Source organism: Macaca nemestrina, chromosome 15, assembly GCF_043159975.1.
Source record: "Macaca nemestrina isolate mMacNem1 chromosome 15, mMacNem.hap1, whole genome shotgun sequence".
In the NCBI taxonomy this organism is placed as follows: Eukaryota; Metazoa; Chordata; class Mammalia; order Primates; family Cercopithecidae; genus Macaca; species Macaca nemestrina.
Genome location: NC_092139.1, coordinates 108,827,285 through 108,847,832, shown reverse-complemented (window position 1 = coordinate 108,847,832; position 20,548 = coordinate 108,827,285). Strand labels below are relative to the sequence as shown.

The 20,548-nt window shown below is 43.3% G+C and overlaps 1 protein-coding gene across 2 annotated transcripts in view; it reads right to left on the bottom strand.

The window, feature by feature from the left end:
• LOC105464388 (E1A binding protein p300) overlaps window positions 1-20,548 on the bottom strand; it is an 89,603-nt gene that overhangs the window by 23,900 nt on the left and 45,155 nt on the right. For both annotated transcript variants that reach the window (XM_071080643.1, XM_071080644.1), the window contains 11 exons: window positions 18,418-18,511; window positions 16,025-16,162; window positions 13,246-13,363; window positions 12,301-12,475; window positions 8,707-8,784; window positions 7,594-7,703; window positions 6,455-6,592; window positions 5,446-5,880; window positions 3,226-3,405; window positions 2,891-3,035; window positions 863-981 (listed from right to left, as the gene is read on the bottom strand). In XM_071080643.1, coding sequence (XP_070936744.1) covers window positions 863-981; window positions 2,891-3,035; window positions 3,226-3,405; window positions 5,446-5,880; window positions 6,455-6,592; window positions 7,594-7,703; window positions 8,707-8,784; window positions 12,301-12,475; window positions 13,246-13,363; window positions 16,025-16,162; window positions 18,418-18,511 — 1,730 coding nt within the window. The remainder of the gene's footprint in view (window positions 1-862; window positions 982-2,890; window positions 3,036-3,225; window positions 3,406-5,445; window positions 5,881-6,454; window positions 6,593-7,593; window positions 7,704-8,706; window positions 8,785-12,300; window positions 12,476-13,245; window positions 13,364-16,024; window positions 16,163-18,417; window positions 18,512-20,548) is intronic.

Below are 20,548 nucleotides of genomic sequence, written 5' to 3'. Positions count from 1 at the left end.
AATACCAAGAAGAAACAAAAACTTAAATCCATACAAAACTTATACATCAATGTTCACTGTGGTCCTATCTTAATAGTCAAAACGTGTAAACAACCTAAATGTCTATCAACTCATCAACAGGTAAAGAAAAATAATGGAATATTATTGGGCCATAAATAGGTATGCGGTACTGATTCATGCTACAACATAACATGGATGAACCTTGAAAACATTATGCTAAGGAACGTCCTGGCACAAATAATCACATACTATATGTTTCAATTTAATGAAACGTGTAGAACAGACAAATAAATCCAGAGAGAGAATGAAGTCTGCTGATGTTGAGGACTGGGGTGCTACGGGAGAAAACAGTGAGTGACTATTAATGGTAAAGGATTTTTTTCAGATGATGAAAATAAAAGTGTCATGCACAACTCTGTGAATATACTAAAAATCACTGAATTAGGCCAGGCCCAGTGGCTCACACCTGTAATTCAGCACTCTGGGAGGCTGAGATGGGCCAATTGCTTGAGTCCAGGCGTTCAAGACCAGCCTGGGCAACATGACAAAACCCCGTCTCTACTAAAAAATACAAAAAACTAGCCAGGTGAGGTAGCGCATGAATGTAATCCCAGCTAACTCAGGAGGCTGAAATGGGAGAATCACCTGAGCCCAGGAGGTGGAGACAGTAGTGAGCAAAGATTGTGTTACTGCACTCCAGCCTGGGCAACCAGAATAAGACCCTGTCTCAGGAAAAAAACAAAACAAAACACTGAACTGTAAATCTGAAATGAGTGGCTACACTGTTTGGAAAGTAAATTATCTATCAACAAAGCTGTTATCAAATTAAAAAACAAAGTCAGAAGTACCACCAAATACTTACAGGAATTCCTAAAAGCTGAGGGTCCACAGGTTGACGAAAAGGAAGGGATTCTGGATCCTGACGGTAAAGTGCCTCCAATGTTGGCATCAGTGCCTGTCGTAGTTCTTCTGGTTTGAAAACTTAAAAAGTGCATTTGAAATTAGTTATCAATTAAGCAAAAGAACTTTAAAAAAACCATTCAGGCTGAAGCTCTAAAAGCACCCCAAGAATCAAATAACAAAATTAACTACTCTGTCCCCATGGAAATATCGCTACGGGCTCAATTACTGGTTCTAGATTCTAAGCCCTGCTTTGCTTCAGGCAGCTCCTAAAAAACTGCATCTTATCACCTTTAAACACCCTTCACCCTCAGCTTAACTTTTCAGTCACAAATTCAGTGAAGACAGACTTGGTCAATTAGAAACAGAATCCAAAGGCTTCTAAAAATTTATGAAGAGACTGCCAAATGGGACAGTCCACGGGACCAAGCACAGTGGCTTGCGTCTATAATCCCAGCACTTTCGGAGGCTGAGGTGGACGGATCACTTTGAGGTCAGGAGTTTCAGCCTGGCCAACCTGGTGAAACCTCATCTCTACTAAAAATACAAAAAGTTAGTTGGATGTGGTGGTGCGCTAGTCTGTTACTCAGGAGGCTGAGGCAAGAGAATTGCTTAAACTCGGGAGGCAGATGTTGCAGTGAGCCGAGATCGCGCCACTGCACTCCAGCCTGGACAACAGAGTGAGACTCCATCTCCAAAAAAAAAAAAGGGTTCACAAGATACAAGATACTCATGTTTAGAGGGAGATGCAGTCAAGCAAGAAAGGAAAAGTCTTTCTTCATGACATCAGTATTTAACAAGTCAGGAACTAGACTAGATCTGGTATTGTCTTATACTACAAGGAGTCAGGGGCACACAACAGAAGACTCCTTCATTAAACTGCTTGGTATTTTAGACCCAAAGAAAAAGAGACACGTACTATTTTAATGACGAATGTTAGGTTTAAGTTTAAGAGACGGCTGGGCATGGTGGCTCATGCCTGTAATCCCAGCACCCTGGGAGGCTGAGGCAGGCGGATCACGAGGTCAGGAGATGGAGACCATCCTGGCTAACACAGTGAAACCCCATCTCTACCAAAAATATAAAAAATTAGCTGGGCGTGGTGGCGGGCGCCTGTAATCCCAACTACTCAGGAGACTGAGGCAGGACAATGGCATGAACCCAGGAGGCAGAGCTTGCAATGAGCCGAGATCGTGCCACCGCACTCCCTCCTGGGTGACAGAGCGAGACTCCGCCTCAAAAAAAAAAAAAAAAAAAAAAAAAAAAAAAGGCAGGGCGCAGTGGCTCACGCCTGTAATCCCAGCACTATTGGGAGGCCGAGACAGGGGGATCACGAGATCAGGAGATCGAAACCATCCTGGCTAACACAGTGAAACCCCGTCTCTACTAAAAATTCAAAAAAAATTAGCCGGGCGTGGTGACGGGCGCCTGTAGTCCCAGCTACTCGGAAGGCTGAGGCAGGAGAATGGCGTGAACCTGGGAGGTGGAGCTTGCAGTGAGCTGAGATCATGCCACTGCACTCCAGCCTGGCGATGCAGCGAGACTCCGAATCCAACAACAACAACAAAAAAAAAAAAAAAAAAAAAAGAGACAAAGAAAGAAATTATTAAATGAGACAATGTGGGTACTTAGCACACAGGAGGTGAATGACAAATACTATTATTATTGCTATTCTTTCCTGCATTTTAGTCAAGGCTATTTACAAACATTTCTCTCTTGAAAAATAAGAAAATTTTTAGGGGATACTAACACACGGAACCCTGAAGAAATGAGGGGAATGACTAACTCATTGGTTGCTGCAAGTGAATATTAAAAAAGAAAGAAAGAAAGAAAAATTATTAATAACAATGAAGAGACCAGGCCCAGGGCTTCAAGGTTAATGAAATCACATTAATGGCAACTTCTGAGGCCTAAGAGGCATGATTGCAATTCTGCCCTGAGTTTTTGGTTTCTTCATGTATCTCCAGAACAAACGGTTTAAGAGACTCACTCTTTTTCTTTGACTGTCCTGGAGCTGGAGATGACTGGGTAGCTGAAGTACTTGGCTGATCTTCCTCCTCTTTTATTTCAGTTTTTAACTCAGTGCTTCTCTCTTCTGTTTCTGTAGGTTCCATTTTACAGTCTTCCACTTTAGACTAAAAGGTAAGAGTTTTTAGTATTCCAAAGATATCTAGTTGGGAATCAGTAGTCTGAACATCCTTTCTCATGCAAAATCTATGCCATGAGATCTAATTATCAAAGTATTTTTCTGTAATATTTTTTAAAAACTGGGTTCCTAGACTGGGGTCCTAACCAAATCAAACAGTAATTGCCCTACTCTCTCACCTCTGAAATATCCTCCGGTTGAGTATCTGCTGGTTCTGGTTGATCCACTTCCATTTTGGCCTCCATCTTCACTTCCTGGGAAGGCTGCTTCTCAGGAATGGCCTGAGAATTCACTTCTGTGCTACTAGTAGATGGAGGGTTTGACACCTGTCCTTCAATGCTTACAGCTGGCTGGGAAAGCTGGGCAGAAAAACAAGGGGAGTGGGTGACACACACACAGTGTTTGCCAATGATACAATCAGAACGTAAGGTAAGCAACAAGACAGCAGAATTAGCCACCTATTTCTTGGCTTATATTCATTCACGGTGTTTTCATTTGCTCTGCCCATTTCACCTCCTTTAATTATACTTAAGAACAGGAGAATTAAGACTTGTAAATACTGGTTGTACATCAAAGAGCCAGCAACTATTTCATTGATAACTATCATTATCTGGCAGTGTGTGGGGATTTCAAAGATGTCTGCTTCAGAGGAGCTCACATTTATACAGAAGCGAGTGAAAGAAAATAATAAAGACTGGCTATCTTTTTTTTTTTTTTTTTTGAGACGGAGTCTTGCTGTGTCGCCCAGGGTGGAGTGCAGTGGCCGGATCTCAGCTCACTGCAAGCTCCACCTCCCAGGTTTACGCCATTCTCCTGCCTCAGCCTCCCGAGTAGCTGGGACTATAGGCGCCCGCCATCTCGCCCGGCTAGTTTTTTTTGTATTTTTTTAGTAGAGACGGGGTTTCACCATGTTAGCCAGGATGGTCTCGATCTCCTGACCTCGTGATCCGCCCGTCTCGGCCTCCCAAAGTGCTGGGATTACAGGCTTGAGCCACTGCGCCCGGCCCCGGCTAGTGTTTTTTTGTATTTTTTAGTAGAGACGGGGTTTCACCGTGTTAGCCAGGATGGTCTCGAACTCCTGACCTCGTGATCCGCCCGTCTCGGCCTCCCAAAGTGCTGGGATTACAGGCTTGAGCCACCACGCCCGGCCAAGACTGGCTTGTTTTTACCTTCTCACCAGAGAAAATTTCAAAGATACAGAAAAGGAGACAATAAATATAATGATGTCCCACAGAGTGGCTGTTTGGAATCACTAGATTCTAATGAGATAACTGGCATTCTCTGTCTTTTCCCTAAGGCTTGTCATAAGAAACCTCCTAATGAGAAGTCAGTATTTTCTGGAACTACTTTGATTTTATAAAGAATAAAATCAAGCAGATCCACTGGTTCCTCTCTCATTCTGTCCCTCCTTGTCTATCAGAGGCCACGATGAACCAGTTGTCCATCAAGTACAGTACTTCATAAAATGGCTGTGACTCATGGGACTTCTCAGTTCATCAACGTGACTGAGAATATATTAGTATCGATATCAAAGTAGAAGCTTCTAAACCCTTAAAAAAAGTTATATTAATAAGGATTCAACTATTAGATAAGAATTTGGATTTTTATTATATACATAACCAACCTCTCACAAGGAAGCTACAGGTTGTTCTGGGTATATAATTCTCTCATCTTAGATAATTTTTTAACTTTGGTTAGGGCCACAGGGACTCATAAATCTGCAATTTTTTTTTTTTCTTTAAAGACAGAGTCTCACTCTGTCACCTAGTCTGGAGTGCAGTGGCGTGATCTTGGATCACTGCAACCTCCACCTCCCAGGTACCCACTACCACGTCTGGCTAATTTTTGTATTTTTTTGTAGAGACAGGGTTGACCTGTCTCTGACCACCACGTTGGCCAGGCTGGTCTCAAACTCCTGACCCCAAGTGATCTGCCCGCCAAGGCCTCCCAAAGTGCTGGGATGAAAGGTATAAGCCACCGCGCCTGCCCAAATCTGCAATTTTTCGATTTAATCTCTAAGTTTTAAAGCTCAAACTGTTTGAAAAAGATTCTTTAAATATATGTAAAATTTATGTGTTACACTAAATAATATACTAAATAAAGAGAAGGACTGTGTCCCCTTGTCATACCCCTCTACGTACCTTCAGACCTCAGGATACAACATGAAACGTAATGGTCAAAGTCAGAGCTAAATAAAATCTTTACACTCCTGCTACGTTAGGTCCTATCACAGGAACGCAAAACAGGATAAGAAAGTCCCTAATGAAAAACAGATTACACTCTACTTGTGGAGAAAACAGTAAGAGATAAAGCAAAAGAGAGTAATAGAAATGACCCAGAAATAATATAATACTACAGTACAGCTCTAATGATTCTGCCTAAATCAAATCTCTACTTACTGGAGTTGCAGGCTGTGGAGCAAGCAGCGGTGCTGTTGGGGTAGGAACAGACGCTGCTGTGCTCTGCTGTGAGCGAGGCTGCTGCTGGGGCTGGTCAGCAGAAGGTGCAGCAGGAAGTGAAGGCTGTACTTGTTGGGGAAGTTGTGTTGTTGGTGGTGTAGGTGTCTGCCTTGGAGGGGGATGTAGAGCCTGGGACTGTGGCCCAGGTGGCATGGCAGGAGGTGTAGGAACAGGGGCTGGAATTGTTGCTGGTGGCTGCTGAGCCCCTATGCTTGGGGGAGTATGGTGAGGGGTCGGGGTACGACTAGGTACAGGCGAGGGTGAATTCTGATGCAAAGCTGGTTGAGGAAGCTGGGGACAGTGAATGTGGCTCCCCTGAGACCCCGGAGGCATTATAGGAGAGTTCACCGGGCAGGAAGAACTAGACATTTGTGCCTGTTAAAATAAAAAACATAAGATAGCAATTCAAAACAGAATTAAGGAAATACATGGCACGTTATATGAATTTAGGACACAAACTGGTTAAACAAAGAGTAGCAATGTGTCTATTTCAAAATGTGTAAAATACCCTGTTACTGGGGATATAGCTTTGGACAGCACCATTGATACAGTATTTAAGTAAACAGACTTCAAACCACTCAGCCGAATGGCCTCAGCCACTGCAGAAAAACGACAGAATTGAGAGCACAGTGCTCTAGGGCCTGCCTATGCTCTCTTCAGCCAGAATTCCTTCTACATTGTGTTTAATTCTAAGATTTATTTAAAAGTGTTCACTACTAAAAACAAAACCATCCATTTATATTATTTCCTAATTTGTAACAATTAACACCATTGCTATGTCACAGAATAATCTCTTAAGGTTCAGAACACCCCAAGTCTAAAACTGTTATTTTTAAAAAAAATCATCTGTTTTCACCCACTATCTGCTGCCACTCTTTCCTATAAAAACCTACGTCAAGAGAAATTTCAAGAATCAAAAAAAAGTAAAAAATCCACTTATGAGACATACTTGAGACACTGGAGCTTGACCACTGGACGGAGCCAAAGGCATATTTGTTACATTCATTCCCTGTGATGGGAACTGAGTCTGAGGAAGGAACTGGCTCTGGTTGGAAGGCTGTTGCATACGAGGCCCATAGCCCATAGGCTGCAAAAAAACACAGATCACCAAACTGCTTCATTACAGTTATTCTACTATAACTAAAATCATCAAAAGGTCCTAATGTCAGGTTTATTAAGCAAAGTCAAAGACAGGAGTATAGGTGAAGAGGGCTGGAGAGGAGAAGGAAGAAAGTTATAGAACAACTGACTCTTGTGCAGAAAAAGGGAAATAGCCTCACAGTTTACCTAGGTCTACTCTCAAGAAATAGTAAGAGGATGGAACAAACACACATTCTCTTGGTACACAAATATGTCTAGCACAAGGATAGCAGGTAACTTTCTTTGCATGCTCTGTTAAGTGAGGAGAGTTAATCACAATTTCATGAGCTCATGTCAGTGATGTAGTAATAACACAAATTCTAAGACCCATAATATGTAAAAACAAGTAAAATCTTACAAGTTGTGGCAGAATCTGGGAGCATTCATGGTCCACAAATGCTCTAGCAATGTTATATTTCATTTCTAAAATTACCCTACACAAATTCAGGCCTTAAAGAAAGAAATCTCCAAAGGCAAAAAACTTCATAAGACAAGAAGGGGCCCCAAAGGGGCCAAGATTCAGAGGCACCAGCTAACTCTAAAGGGCAGCAGGAGGGTCGGGGTCAAGGTAGAGAGATGAAGTGGTTAAGAGTTCACATAAGGAGCAGAAGCCTAGCCTCTCTTCTCCGAGCTCAAGAACCAGGCAAATGCACCATCAACCTTGCAAAAAGACAGTTCTCTGCCTGGAGAAGGGAAGACAGACATCAGGGAAGAGAGGTGACCATGAAAACGCATGCAGGCCACTAAACATGGACACTCCAGGGACAAGGGCCTGGCTGTTTTCGTTTTTTGGTCAGCTTTCTAGTAGAATTAAATACAGAAGAATTACAGAAGAACTAGGAGTTATGGTCTGTTTAAATAACTGTAAGCATTTATAAATTAGGAACAAACAGGATTTTCAAAATACCAGGTAAAGGCCAAAATGATTACTAAAGACGTCAAACTAACCAGGTTGAGCGCTCCAGGCTGAGCCAACTGTCCATGGTGTTGAAGAGGAGCGGTTTGCCGGGGTACGATAGGGGGCTGGGCCATGCTCATCTGGCCAAATTGATTCAAACCTGTGAATATGTGCAAAATATTAGATCTGAACGCCTTTCTGAAACTGAAGAATAAAAGACAGAATTCTTATGTCTGATTCTACATCTGTTTTTGAAACGGAGTCTTGCTCTGTTGCCCAGGCTGGAGTGCAGTGGTGTCATCTCGGGTCACTGCACGCCTCCTGGGTTCACGCCATTCTTCTGCCTCAGCCTCCCGAGTAGCTGGGACTACAAGAGCCCACCACCACGCCTGGCTAATTTTTTATATTTTTAGTAGAGACAGGGTTTCATCGTGTTAGCCAGGATGGTCTCGATCTCCTGACCTTGTGATCCGCCCGCTTAGGCCTCCCAAAGTGCTGGGATACAGGTGTGAGCCACCGTGCCCGGCCCTGATTCTGTATTTTATCAGGACTAATAAACTGGCTTTCAACCTTGTAAGTATAAATAAATATGTCTCACAGCAGTTGTAAACAGACATTATTAACAGGATCTTCAAACTGAATTTTACAAATTTTACAATCTGCTTTTTTTTTTTTTTTGAGACGGAGTCTCGCTGTCACCCAGGCTGGGGTGCAGCAGCAAGATCTCGCTTCACTGCAAACTCCACCTTCTGGGTTTAGGTGATTCTCCAGCCTCAGCCTCCCGAGTAGATGGGATTACAGGCCTGTGCCACCACACTTGGCTAATTTTTGTATTTTTACTAGAAGGCAGGGTTTCGACACATTGTCCAGGATGGTCTCATACTTGACCTCAGGTGGTACACCAGCCTCAGCCTCCCAAGGTGCTGGGATTACAAGCGTGAGCCAATGCGCCCAGCCTGCAGTTGTTTTTAAATGGATGTTTGATCATTTAATGTCACCTGCCCTGTGATCTGCCAACCAACCTGCTCTTCACCCCCTCTTCCTCTATGGGCAGGTAATCATGACACTTGCTGTTGGTATAAAGTGGGTATCAAGGTAGCAAGTATTATCTTGCAGTACACCAGGGATTCTTTTAAAATAAATTTTTTTTTTTCACTATTTACCAGATTGTGGAGTTATCCGAGGCATCATCTGGTTTGGCACACTGCCACGGATCATAGTTGGGTCAGGCAGAGGACCATCTAGAGTAAAAAAGAGAAATAAAGAAGTATCTTTCCACCATCTGCCCTTAAACAACCAAAAAAAAACTCACTGCACACACAAACCCCACAAAATATTTTTAATAATACCTTTGAAAATTGAGTATGAATCACACAAAATAAAGCTCTGAACTAGACAGAAATTTGAAGAAAATGTTATTTCTGGAATACAGAAAAATGTCTCCAAGAGGATTTGTTGGTATTCCTTTATAAGCCCGGGTGCTTTCAATGTTGATAGAAAAATAAGCTATTGAAGCCATTATAGGCCAGGCACAGTGGCTCACGCCTGTAATCCTGGCACTTTGGGAGGCTGAGGTGGGTGGATCACTTGAGGTCAGGAGTTCAAAACCAGCCTAGCCAACATGGCGAAACCCCATCTCTACTAAAAATAGAAAAAAATTAGCCAGGAGTGTTGGTGGGCACCTGTAATCCCAGCTACTAAGGAGGCTGAGGCAGGAGAATCGCATGAACCTGGGAGGCGGAAGGTGCAGTGAGCCAAGATCGCACCACTGCACTCCAGCCTGGGCTACAGAGCAAGACTCTGTCTCACAAAAAAAAAAAAAAAAAAAAAAAAAAAAAAAAAAAAAAAAGTGAGGCTATTACAGCATTTAATGTGTTACTGTTTAACAAAGTCTGCCTCTGGTTGGCATGCAACAGACTATCTCCATGGATAATAGCTATGAATCATGTCTAATGGTGCCCGCCACCATGCCCAGCTAATTTTTTTGTATTTTTAGTAGAGATGGGGTTTCACCGTGTTAGCCAGGATGGTCTCGATCTCCTGACCTCGTGATCCACCCACCTCAGCCTCCCAAAGTGCTGGGATTACAGGTGTGAGCCACTGCGCCTAGCCTTTTTTTTTTTTTTTTTTTTTTTTTTTTGAGACGGAGTCTCGCTCTGTCGCCCAGCTGGAGTGCAGTGGCGCGATCTCGGCTCACTGCAAGCTCCGCCTCCCGGGTTCACGCCATTCTCCTGCCTCAGCCTCCTGAGTAGCTGGGACTACAGGCGCCCGCCACCTCGCCCGGCTAATTTTTTGTATTTTTAGTAGAGACGGGGTTTCACCATGGTCTCGATCTCCTGACCTTGTGATCTGCCCGCCTCGGCCTCCCAAAGTGTTGGGATTACAGGCTTGAGCCACCGCGCCCGGCCTGCGCCTAGCCTTTTTTTTTTTTTTGAGACAGAGTCTTGCTCTGTTGCCCATGCTGGAGTGCAGTGGCGCGATCTCCGCTCACTGCAAGCTCCACCTCCCGGGTTCACGCCACTCTACTGCCTCAGCCTCCCGAGTAGCTGGGACTACAGGCACCCGCCACCATGCCCAGCTAATTTTTTTGTATTTTTAGTAGAGACGGGGTTTCACCAAGTTAGCCAGGATGGTCTCGATCTCCTGTCCTCGTGATCCGCCCACCTCGGCCTCCCAAAGTGCTGGGATTACAGGCTTGAGCCACCGCGCCCGGCCGCATGTAAATCTTTAGTTACTACTCAAGTTCAAATCATGTACTGAAGCAGTCTCAACTCTAATCTCGACTTTTTCATTCCTCAAAATTTGTTCTCTAACAAACTACTCAAAAAATATGTGTTTTTCCTTACTATTGGGCAGCCTCCACATATGCTATTTCCTCAGCAATGTTGCTCCTGCCATCTTTTTACACATTAGAAAACAGTACCTGGCACACTTCAGTTAGCAAATGAGGCTGCTAAAGGTCAGTGGTAACCAATGGTTATTTACTTTACTACTTCAATGAATGAAAGAGATGAACTTCTTAGCCCACCTATAATCTACTGATGGTATGAGGTTTACTACCTGCTGGCTCAGCTGGCACTTTCTGATAGGTCATGAGCATTTCCTAACTCAGTAAATGCAGGTTTTTCCTATCACAGCCTTGCTCACAGCATTTAAACAGCCTGTGTCATTCCTGAAAATGGTGTGCCTGCTCCATATTTCACTACTTTGATCCTACCAATAAGTCAAAGATTAAGACAATTTATCATAGTCTTGGCTATCTGGTTAATTCATCAGGTCAATAATGATGCTATAACCAGAAACTGAAGCTGTCAAAATGTAATTTTAAATGATGCTTCTAGGCAGGGAGCGGTGGCTCATGCCTGTAATCAGTACTTCGGGAGGCCAAGGTGGGCTGATCATTTGAGGCTAGGAGTTTGAGATCAGCCAGGCGAACAGGGCAAAACCCCATCTCTATGAAAAATAAAAAAATTAAGACAGGCGTGGTGGCACGTGCCTGTAATCCTTGAACGTGCCTGAATCCTTGCTTGATTGAATCAAGCAATCCCAGGTTGCTTGAACCTGGGAGGCGGAAGCTGCAATGATCCAAGATCACGCCACTGTACTCCAGTCTGGTTGACAGAGTGAGACTCTTGTCTCTTTTTAAAAAACAAAAACAAAAACAAAAACCTCTTTCCCTAAGCGGCCTGAGGTAATCTGTGAAAATGGTTCGCTGTTCACTTGACCCGGAGAACCCCACGAAATCATGCAAATCAAGAGGTTCCAATCTTCGTGTTCACTTTAAGAACACTCGTGAAACTGCCCAGGCCATCAAGGGTATGCATATTCGAAAAGCCACGAAGTATCTGAAAGATGTCACTTTACAGAAACAGTGTGTACAATTCCGACCTTACAATGGTGGAGTTGGCAGATGTGCCCAGGCCAAGCAGTGTGGCTGGACATAAGGTCGGTGGCCCAAAGAGTGCTGAATTTTTGCTGCACATGCTTAAAAACGCAGACAGTAATGCTGAACTTAAGGGTTTAGATGTAGATTCTCTGGTCATCGAGCATATCCAAGTGAACAAAGCACTTAAGATGCACCGACGGACCTACAGAGCTCATGGTCGGATTAACCCATACATGAGCTTTCCCTGCCACACTGAGATGATCCTTAGTGAAAAGGAATAGATTGTTCCTAAACCAGAAGAGGAGGTTGCCCAGAAGAAAAAGAGATCCAAGAAGAAACTGAAGAAACAAAAACTTATGGTAACGGGAGTAAATTCAGCATTAAAATAAATTTAATTAAAAGGAAAAAAAAAAAGAAAAACGAAAAAAAGAAAAGCGTTCCCAGCCTTAGAATATTTTATGTCAAGAAGGAAGTGTGACAGTGTAATATGATATTATGTGTGTTATAGGGCTCCTGAACCTGGTCAGCCTACAAACATCTACTGGCTACTTACCACACAAGCCAGTCTCAGAGAAATCTGTGCATATCTGTAGGCTATCGCTTTCCAGGTGTCACTATTAGAGAAGTTAACACCTTGGGCTCTAAAAACATTGCCAGATTATCAAGGTATGTTAAGTACCATGCCCAGACATCTTAAATATACTTGTTCTGCTGTTTCGACTAGTAGATGAGTTATTTTCTCTGCAAAGGCAAATGGTTATTTAAAAAACTCCAGAATAGTTACACAAGCTTATAGAAATTAATGACTCTGGATAGAAACTATTTTATTATCAATTTCTCTCAAATAGAAATATAACAAAAAAACACTTACTAGAAGTCATTCCTGGTTGCGGCTGTCCCATGTTAGGCCCTGGATTCATGGAAACTGGAACCATGCCTGCAGCATTTGGTAGCATGTTCTGTTTCTGTAGTCTAGTCCTTCGTTTTTCTTCTAGTTCCTTCTGGATCTTATAGATTTTCTCAGCTAGAAGGTGGTAGTACTCCGCCTTTTGAATTGTTGAAGTAAAATAAGGGAGATGAGGAAAAAAGGAACTACCACCAGGTAACAGAAAAAATCTGAGAACAGATACTAGTTTCATTCTATATGGTGCCAATTTAGAAAGTTCAACTTACGTAGAGAAACTGAACTGCCGTTAACAATAGTAAGTTGCTACTTCATTATATTCCAGTGAAGAGAGAACAGAGCTGTTAACAGCTCAGCACCACCCCCTCCTGTTTTTGGGAGAGACAAGGTCTCCCTCTGTTACCAGTGGCACAACCATGAATCACTGTAGCTTGACTTCCAAGGCTCCGGTGATTCCCCCACCTTAGCCTTTTGAGTAGCTGGGACTACAGGCATGCGCCACCATGCCTGGCTAATTTTTTGTATTTTTTGTAGAGATGGGGGGTTTTGCTATGTTGCCGGGCTGGTCTCCAACTCCTAGGCTCAAGTGATCCGCCCACCTCAGACTTCCAAACTGCTGGGATTACAGGCATCGAGCCACTGCACGCACTCAGCCACTTTTTAGGTTGACAGGACAACCAGATAAAGTGCCACATGAGTGCATTGTATTAGGAGGAAAAACATAAAATTCTTGATGACATACACTTAAGAAATTGCATTGTTATCCTAACTGTGCTTGGTGATAATAAGACAGGTTAGCTACAGCGTGTCCCCGTCTGAAGCACATGTACTACTTGTACATGCCAAAAAGGAATAAAATAACCACAACAGGCTCGATCTTGGCTATTAATAGAAAAAAAACTAGACACTCACTCGATTGTTTGCAGATTCATACATGTCTCCTTCGACTTTCCGAGCATATGCAACTAGGTTTTCCATCCGTCTGTCTTTTAAAGCAGCAGGATCCGGTGTAGGAAATATGGCTTGGACGCTGGAAAAAGAAAATCCTACCAGTGTAATAGCATGTCAGCTTTTTTTTTTTTTCTTGAGACGGAGTCTCACTCTTGTTGCCCAGGCTGGAGTGCAATGGCACGATCTTGGCTCACCACAACCTCCGTCTCCCAGGTTCAAGTGATTCTCCTGCCTCAGCCTCCCAAGTAGCTGGGATTACAGGCATGTGCTCCCATGCCCCACTAATTTTATACTTTTAATAGAGACGGGGTTTCTCCATGTTGGTCAGTCTGGTCTCAAACTCCCAACCTCAGATAATCCGCCCGCCTCGGCCTCCCAAAGTGCTGGGATTATATGCGTGAGCCACTGTGCCCGGCCAGCATGTCAGATTTTAATTAGACTTTTTCCAATTTTTATACACTGAACACATAGAGGAACACATAAAGAAAAAGTGGCAAGGTGAGATACATTAAAATATAATACTTACTGAAATGAAATTGTCTTTCTGTGATAAAAGAATTTTTGTCTGTATTTCCGAGCACAATATAAGAAATGACTCTATAAAAAATACTCTTTGGTCCCTGTTACTCTAGATGTAAAGCAAAATATTACAGTGGGCTACATACTAGAGACAGTGAGGAAAACAGGCCTTGTCATAGTATCAGGTAGCAGAAGCCTTCAGAGCTCCATCTACTCTTCTAAATTTATTACTTAGCTTACTGAAATAAAATTTATTAACCACTCTAAAATGTGAAGACATCAAAAACTTGAAGTGTTCTGACAAAGGCTTATAAAAAACAAACAACCAAAAACCCGAAGTGGAGAGAGCAGAAATTCATAATGATTCTGTTAGATTGTTTTTCACTTTCATGCAATTCCCTAACAGAATGTTTTGCACTAGTATTTCTTATGACTAATAAATGTGGTCTTTAGGCATTAATTTTATTTGGATATCTCGTACTCAGATGCATAGGACTTGAAGGAACCAGATAAAGAAGATATAAATGGAAGTCCAGAAGAATACCGAGTTGGTAGAAAAGTTGAGCATATATAATAAACTTTTAATGTAAAGTCAAATATCAATCCCAAATAATCATCTCTGTCCACTAAATAAAAGTTACTGAATAGTTTGTCACAAAATAAGAGATTGGTTATTCTTTATTAAAGGAGTAATTTCATTAAACTTGTGAAGTTCTTTCCTTGTCAAATTCCATTACTTAGTGCTACCAATGAAGAACTCCTGGCTGAACGCAGTGGCTCACGCCTATAATCCCAGCACTCTGGGAGGCCGAGGTAGGTGGATCACCTGAGGTCAGAAGTTCGAGACCAGCCTGGCCAACACAGTAAAACCCCATCTCTACTAAAAATATAAAAATTAGCCAGGTGTGGTGGCATACACCTGTAACCCCAGCTACTTGGGAGGATGAGACAGGAGAATCGCTTGAACCCAGAAGACGGAGGTTGCAGTAAGCCAAGATCATGACACTGCACTCCAGCCTGGGCGACAGAGCAAGACTCTGTCTCAAAAAAAAAAAATTCCTAAATGATTGGCAAGCATGGGTTCCTGGGAGAAAAAAAGAATTCCTAAATGAAACATATATAATTGGTAGTCTGGTGTAACTTAAAAACAAATTAAGACAAAATGATAAATAGTTCCTCAATCAATTAAAAAATATGGATACAATAAAGGAGACCCTGCTATTAACTGGAAGTGAAATGAAAAGACTTCTCCAAGAAAAAATACTGCATGGTGTTTGAAGGGTAAACTCTGTAATGGGCGAGGTCCAAGCTCTACCTTTTTATGATGCTGAGCACATTTCATTACCTTGCTCTATATGCCTCCCCCTCCTTCATCTGACAAAAACTCTTTAGATTAAGATGGAGTTTGTAAGGGGAGAGTACCTGAAATATATCAACTTCTCAAAAAATAAACTGCCATGTGCACATTTGGAAGACAAGAAGCCCAGAGAGACCAACCTACCAGATTCAACTTATCAACATAATAAAAGTTCTACCAGGACAGGCGCGGTGGCTCATTCCTGTAATCCTAGCACTTTGGGAAGCCGAGGCAGGCGTATCACTTGATGTCAGGAATTTGAAGTCAGCCTGACCAACATGGTGAAATCCCGTCTCTACTAAAAATACAAAAATTAGCCAGGTGTGGTGGCGCATGCCTGTAGTCCCAGCTCCCTGGGCGGCTGAGGCAGGAGAATGCTGGCACTCGGGAGGCGAAGTCTGCAGTGAGCCAAGATTGTGCCACTACACTCCAGCCTGGGCAACACAGTGAGATTCTGTCTCAAACAAAAAAACAAACAAACAAACAAACAAAAAAACCCGCTCCTCCAGGAGTAACAGAAAAGGATGTTATCACTGCAATATTTTAATGAGCTGAGGCCTAGTTTTTCTCAGATATTTAAGTTTTGCAAAGGCAATAGCTAAAAACAATGTTTAATTATTTACTGGCACTAGACAGAATAGTTCAGATACTATTAAAGCTGAAAGACTACTATAGATGGTGAGAAAGGTTGAAAAGGAAAAAAGCAGCAGCAGTAAGAAATCCACAAGAGTAGAAGTATCGACATCAATGTCCATGCTACAGAAAATTTGCTAATATTCCTTTAGTGATTAAATGCCCAGGAGATTGAAAGCATGTTAACATAACATCTCTTTACGAATGAGAAATGTCCACGATCTTACTTACAGTTTGTGAACAAGATGATTTCGAAGATCCTGAGTAATATCTTCATGCCACTGTTTCCGAATTCCAGTAGTGGATGGTTGAGCTGCTGTTGGCATAGGACCCAGGGAGGGCACACTCGCATTTTCACTCATCATTGGGCTTCAAAAAGGGGTCACCAAATAGTTTTAAGTTAAGAAAGGTAGGAGAAAGAAGACCTCACTTAATTCAAGCTGACACTTATTATTGTAATGGGATCAATATGCTATGTCACTTCTATTTGCATTTAGGAGTTAGGCAGGGAGAAGTGTGTGACTAGACTGATTTTAAAGTGTGCATGCTCACACCAGGCCGGGCGCGGTGGCTCAAGCCTGTAATCCCAGCACTTTGGGAGGCCGAGATGGGCGGATCACGAGGTCAGGAGATCGAGACCATCCTGGCTAACACGGTGAAACCCCATCTCTACTAAGAAATACAAAAAATAGCCGGGCGAGGTGGCAGCGCCTGTAGTCCCAGCTACTCGGGAGGCTGAGGCCGGAGAATGGCGTGAACCCGTGAGGCGGAGCTTGCAGTGAGCTGAGATCCGGCCACTGCACTCCAGCCTGGGCTACAGAGCGAGACTCCGTCTCAAAAAAAAAAAAAAAAAAAAAAAAAAAAGTGTGCATGCTCACACCTGTGTGAGGGAAAGCTGTATTTCTTTGGAGGGCAGAATGACATCCTAACACAAATCATAAGACTTAATTTTCTGGGTTTTGTTGGTTATGTTTTCTTTCTTTCTTTTTTTTTTTTTTTGAGACAAAGTCTTGCTCTGTCACCCAGGCTGGAGTGCAATGGTGCAATCTTGGCTCACTGCAACCTCTACCTGCCGCGTTCAGGCAATTCTCATGCCTCAGCCTCTTGAGTAGCTGGGATTACAGGCGTGCATCACCATTCCCAGCTAATCTTTTGTATTTTGTTTGTTTTTGAGATGGAGTCTTGCTCTGTCGCCCAGGCTGGACTGTAGTGGCACAATCACAGATCACTACAATCTCTGCCTCCTGGGTTCAAGCGATTCTCTTACCTCAGCCTCCCAAGTTGCTGGGATTACAAGGCACCCGCCACCACGTCTGGCTGATTTCGTATTTTAGTAGAGATGGGGTTTCATCATGTTGGTTAGGCTGGTCTCAAACTCCTGACCTCAAGTGATCCGCCTACCTGGGCCTCCCAAAGTGCTGAGATTACAGGCGTGAGCCACTGCACCCAGCCATTATTTTTTCTTGAGACGGAGTGTCACTCTGTTGCCCAGGCTGGAGCGCAGTGGCGTAATCTCAGCTAAATGCGACCTCCGCCTCTGGGGTTCAAGCGATTCTCCTGCCTCAGCCTCCTGCGTAGCTGGGATTACAGGTGGGCGCCACCATGCCCAGCTAATTTTCGTATTTTTAGCAGAGACAGGGTTTTGCCATGTTGCCCAGGCTGGTCTTGAGCTCCTAAGATCAAGCAATCTGTCTGCCTCAGCCTCCCAAAGTGCTGGGATTATAGGAGAGCTGCCATGCCCAGCCTACACTTAGTTTTCTAAGGCTTGTGTTATCGGACTAAGCTGTCATTTTAACACAGCTCACCTCAGGGAATTATTTGGATGATGGACTAATTCTTTTTTTAAAATAATAATTATTATTTTTTGAGACACAGTCTCGCTGTCACCCAGTCTGGGGTGCAGTGGTGTAATCACGGCTCACTGGAGCCTTGACCTCCCAGCCTCAAGTGCTCCTCCCACCTCAGCCTCCTCAGTAGCTGGGAGTACAGATGCATACCACCACGCCTAGATAACTTCTTTCTGTTTTCTTGTAGAGAAGACGTCTTGACATATTGCTGAGGATGGTGCACTAATTCTTAACATCAGGATAAGGCCGACTGTTACGGAGCTGTAACCTTGCAACATCCTACTCTATTAGGGAAGGTGTAGGCTACACTAGATAATTAATACAATTTCGATTAAGGCTGTAGAAAGAAGAAAGAATAGGCCGGGCAGAGTGGCTCAAGTCTGCAATCCCAGCACTTTGGGAGGCTGAGGCGGACGGGGGATCATGAAGTCAAGAGTTCAAGATCAGCCTGGCCAACATGGTAAAACCCCATCTCTACTAAAAATACAAAAATTAGCTGGGCATGGTGGCGTGTTCCTGTAATCCCAGCTACTCAGGAGGCTGAGGCAGGATAATTACTTTAACCGGGAACCAGGAGGCAGAGGTTGCGGTGACCCAAGATCGCACCACTGCACTCTAGCCTGGGCTACAGAGCGAAAAAAGAAAAGAATGGACTCAAACATCTGTCTGTATTCAAAGACATCGTCAAACCGAGGAAACTATGTTAAAAATTCAAACAATTAATTGTTAACCAGTATTTATAATGTGACTCAGGGTATAAACCATGGTAAGACTTACTTTTGAGAATTTATGGCTGAATGCAACATTGAGTCAGAAAGAAGACTCGGCGTTTGAACTCCTACACCTCCATTTACTCCCATAGGACTAGCACCTAAGTCAAAATGAAATAACAAAAGACAGAAATAAATACAACAGCCACCATACAATAAATACCATAAAGTTAAGACACAAATGACAAATCAGGAAAAAAATATCAGCAGCACATACAGTAAATAATTGACAATATAACTGGCAACACATATGTAAAGGCTGATTTGAAGTACCCTTATAAGCAGGTAAGAAAAACATGAACCACCCAACAGTAAATCATAGAAATTTAAACAAAAATAAATGAATAAATAAATAAATGCAAATGTGGCCGGGCACAGAGGCTCACACCTGTAATCCCAGCACTTTGGGAAGCCAAGGTGGGCAGATCACGAGGTTAGGAGTTCGAGAACAGCCTGGCCTGGCCAACATGGTGAAACCCTCTCTCTGCTAAAAATACAAAAAAATAGCTGGACGTGGTGGCAGGCACCTGTGATTCCAGCTACTTGGGAGGCTGAGGCAGGAGAATTGCTTGAACCCAGGAGACGGAGGTTGCAGTAAGCTGAGACCGTGCCACTGCACTCCAGCCTGGGCAACAGAGAGAGAATCTGTCTCAAAAAAAAAAAAAAAAAAAAAAAAGGCCGGGCACGGTGGCTCAAGCCTGTAATCCCAGCACTTTGGGAGGCCGAGACAGGCGGATCACGAGGTCACAAGACCAAGACCATCCTGGCTAACACGGTGAAACCCCATCTCTACTAAAAAAATACAAAAAACTAGCCGGGCGAGGTGGCGGGCGCCTGTAGTCCCAGCTACTCCGGAGGCTGAGGCAGGAGAATGGCGTGAACCTGAGAGGCGGAGCTTGCAGTGAGCTGAGATCCGGCCACTGCACTCCAGCCTGGGCGACAGAGCGAGACTCCGTCTCAAAAAAAAAAAAAAAAAAGAAGCAAATTGTGCACAATAGCAATTATGGTTAAACTTGAAACATATTTTCATGTATGAAATTCTCAAAACTTTTAGAAGTTGATTTTCTAAATCCAAGTGTTGAGAATGATGTGTGGAAATACACATTTTCAACCAAAATGCACAGATGTATATAAACTGATAATCTCTTGGAAGAGCTATTTGGCAAGTGCTAACATAAAAACATTCTTGAATATATTCTTAGAATTTCCACTTTTGATGTCTTACAGTTACATATGTCTAGAAGGAGCAAAGAATTCTCAACCTAAAATTGTTTAGAGAATTTAACTACACATGCAAATGCTTCCATAAGCAACAAAAATTTATGTAAGCAGATAGGAGCCTAAGTACAGATCCTTAGAGAGAGGGACACAAAGCAGTGTACGGGTGAAAGAAAAACACATTTTATCGAACATTCCAACACTCCTTCAAAATGGCTTAAATAGCTCTAATGTGCATACAATTACTTCTTCAATTAACACCTTTAATGAATATCCTTTCTTTTTTATTTTTTGAGATGGAGTCTTGCTCTGTCACCCAGGCTGGAGTGCAGTGGCACGATCTCTGCTTGCTGCCTGCTCCGCCTCCCAGGTTCACACCATTCTCATGCCTCAGCCTCCTCAGTAGCTGGAACTACAGGCGCCTGCCACCACGACTGGCTAATTTTTTGTATTTTTAGTAGAGACGGGATTTGAACACGTTAGCCAGGAGAGTCTCGATCTCTTGAGTTTGTGATCCACCCACCTTGGCCTCCCAAAGTAGATGCCGAGCGCAGTGGCTCACGCCTGTAATCCCAGCACTTTGGGAGGCCAAGCCGGGCGGATCATAAGGTCAAGAGATCAAGAGCATCCTGGCCAACATGGTGAAACCCTGTCTCTAATAAAAACACAAAAATTAGCTGGGAATGGCAGCACGCTCCTGTAGTCCCAGCTACTTGGGAGGCTGAGGTAGGAGAATCGCTTGAACCCCGGAGGCGGAGGTTGCAGTGAGCAGAGATCACGCCACTGCACTCCAGCCTGGCTATAGAGCGAGATTCCATCTCAAAAAAAAAAAAAAGAGATGAGGGTTCTCACTGCGTTGCCCAGGCTGGTCTCAAACTCCTATGCTCCTGTGTTGGCCTCCCAGTTGTTGGGATTACACG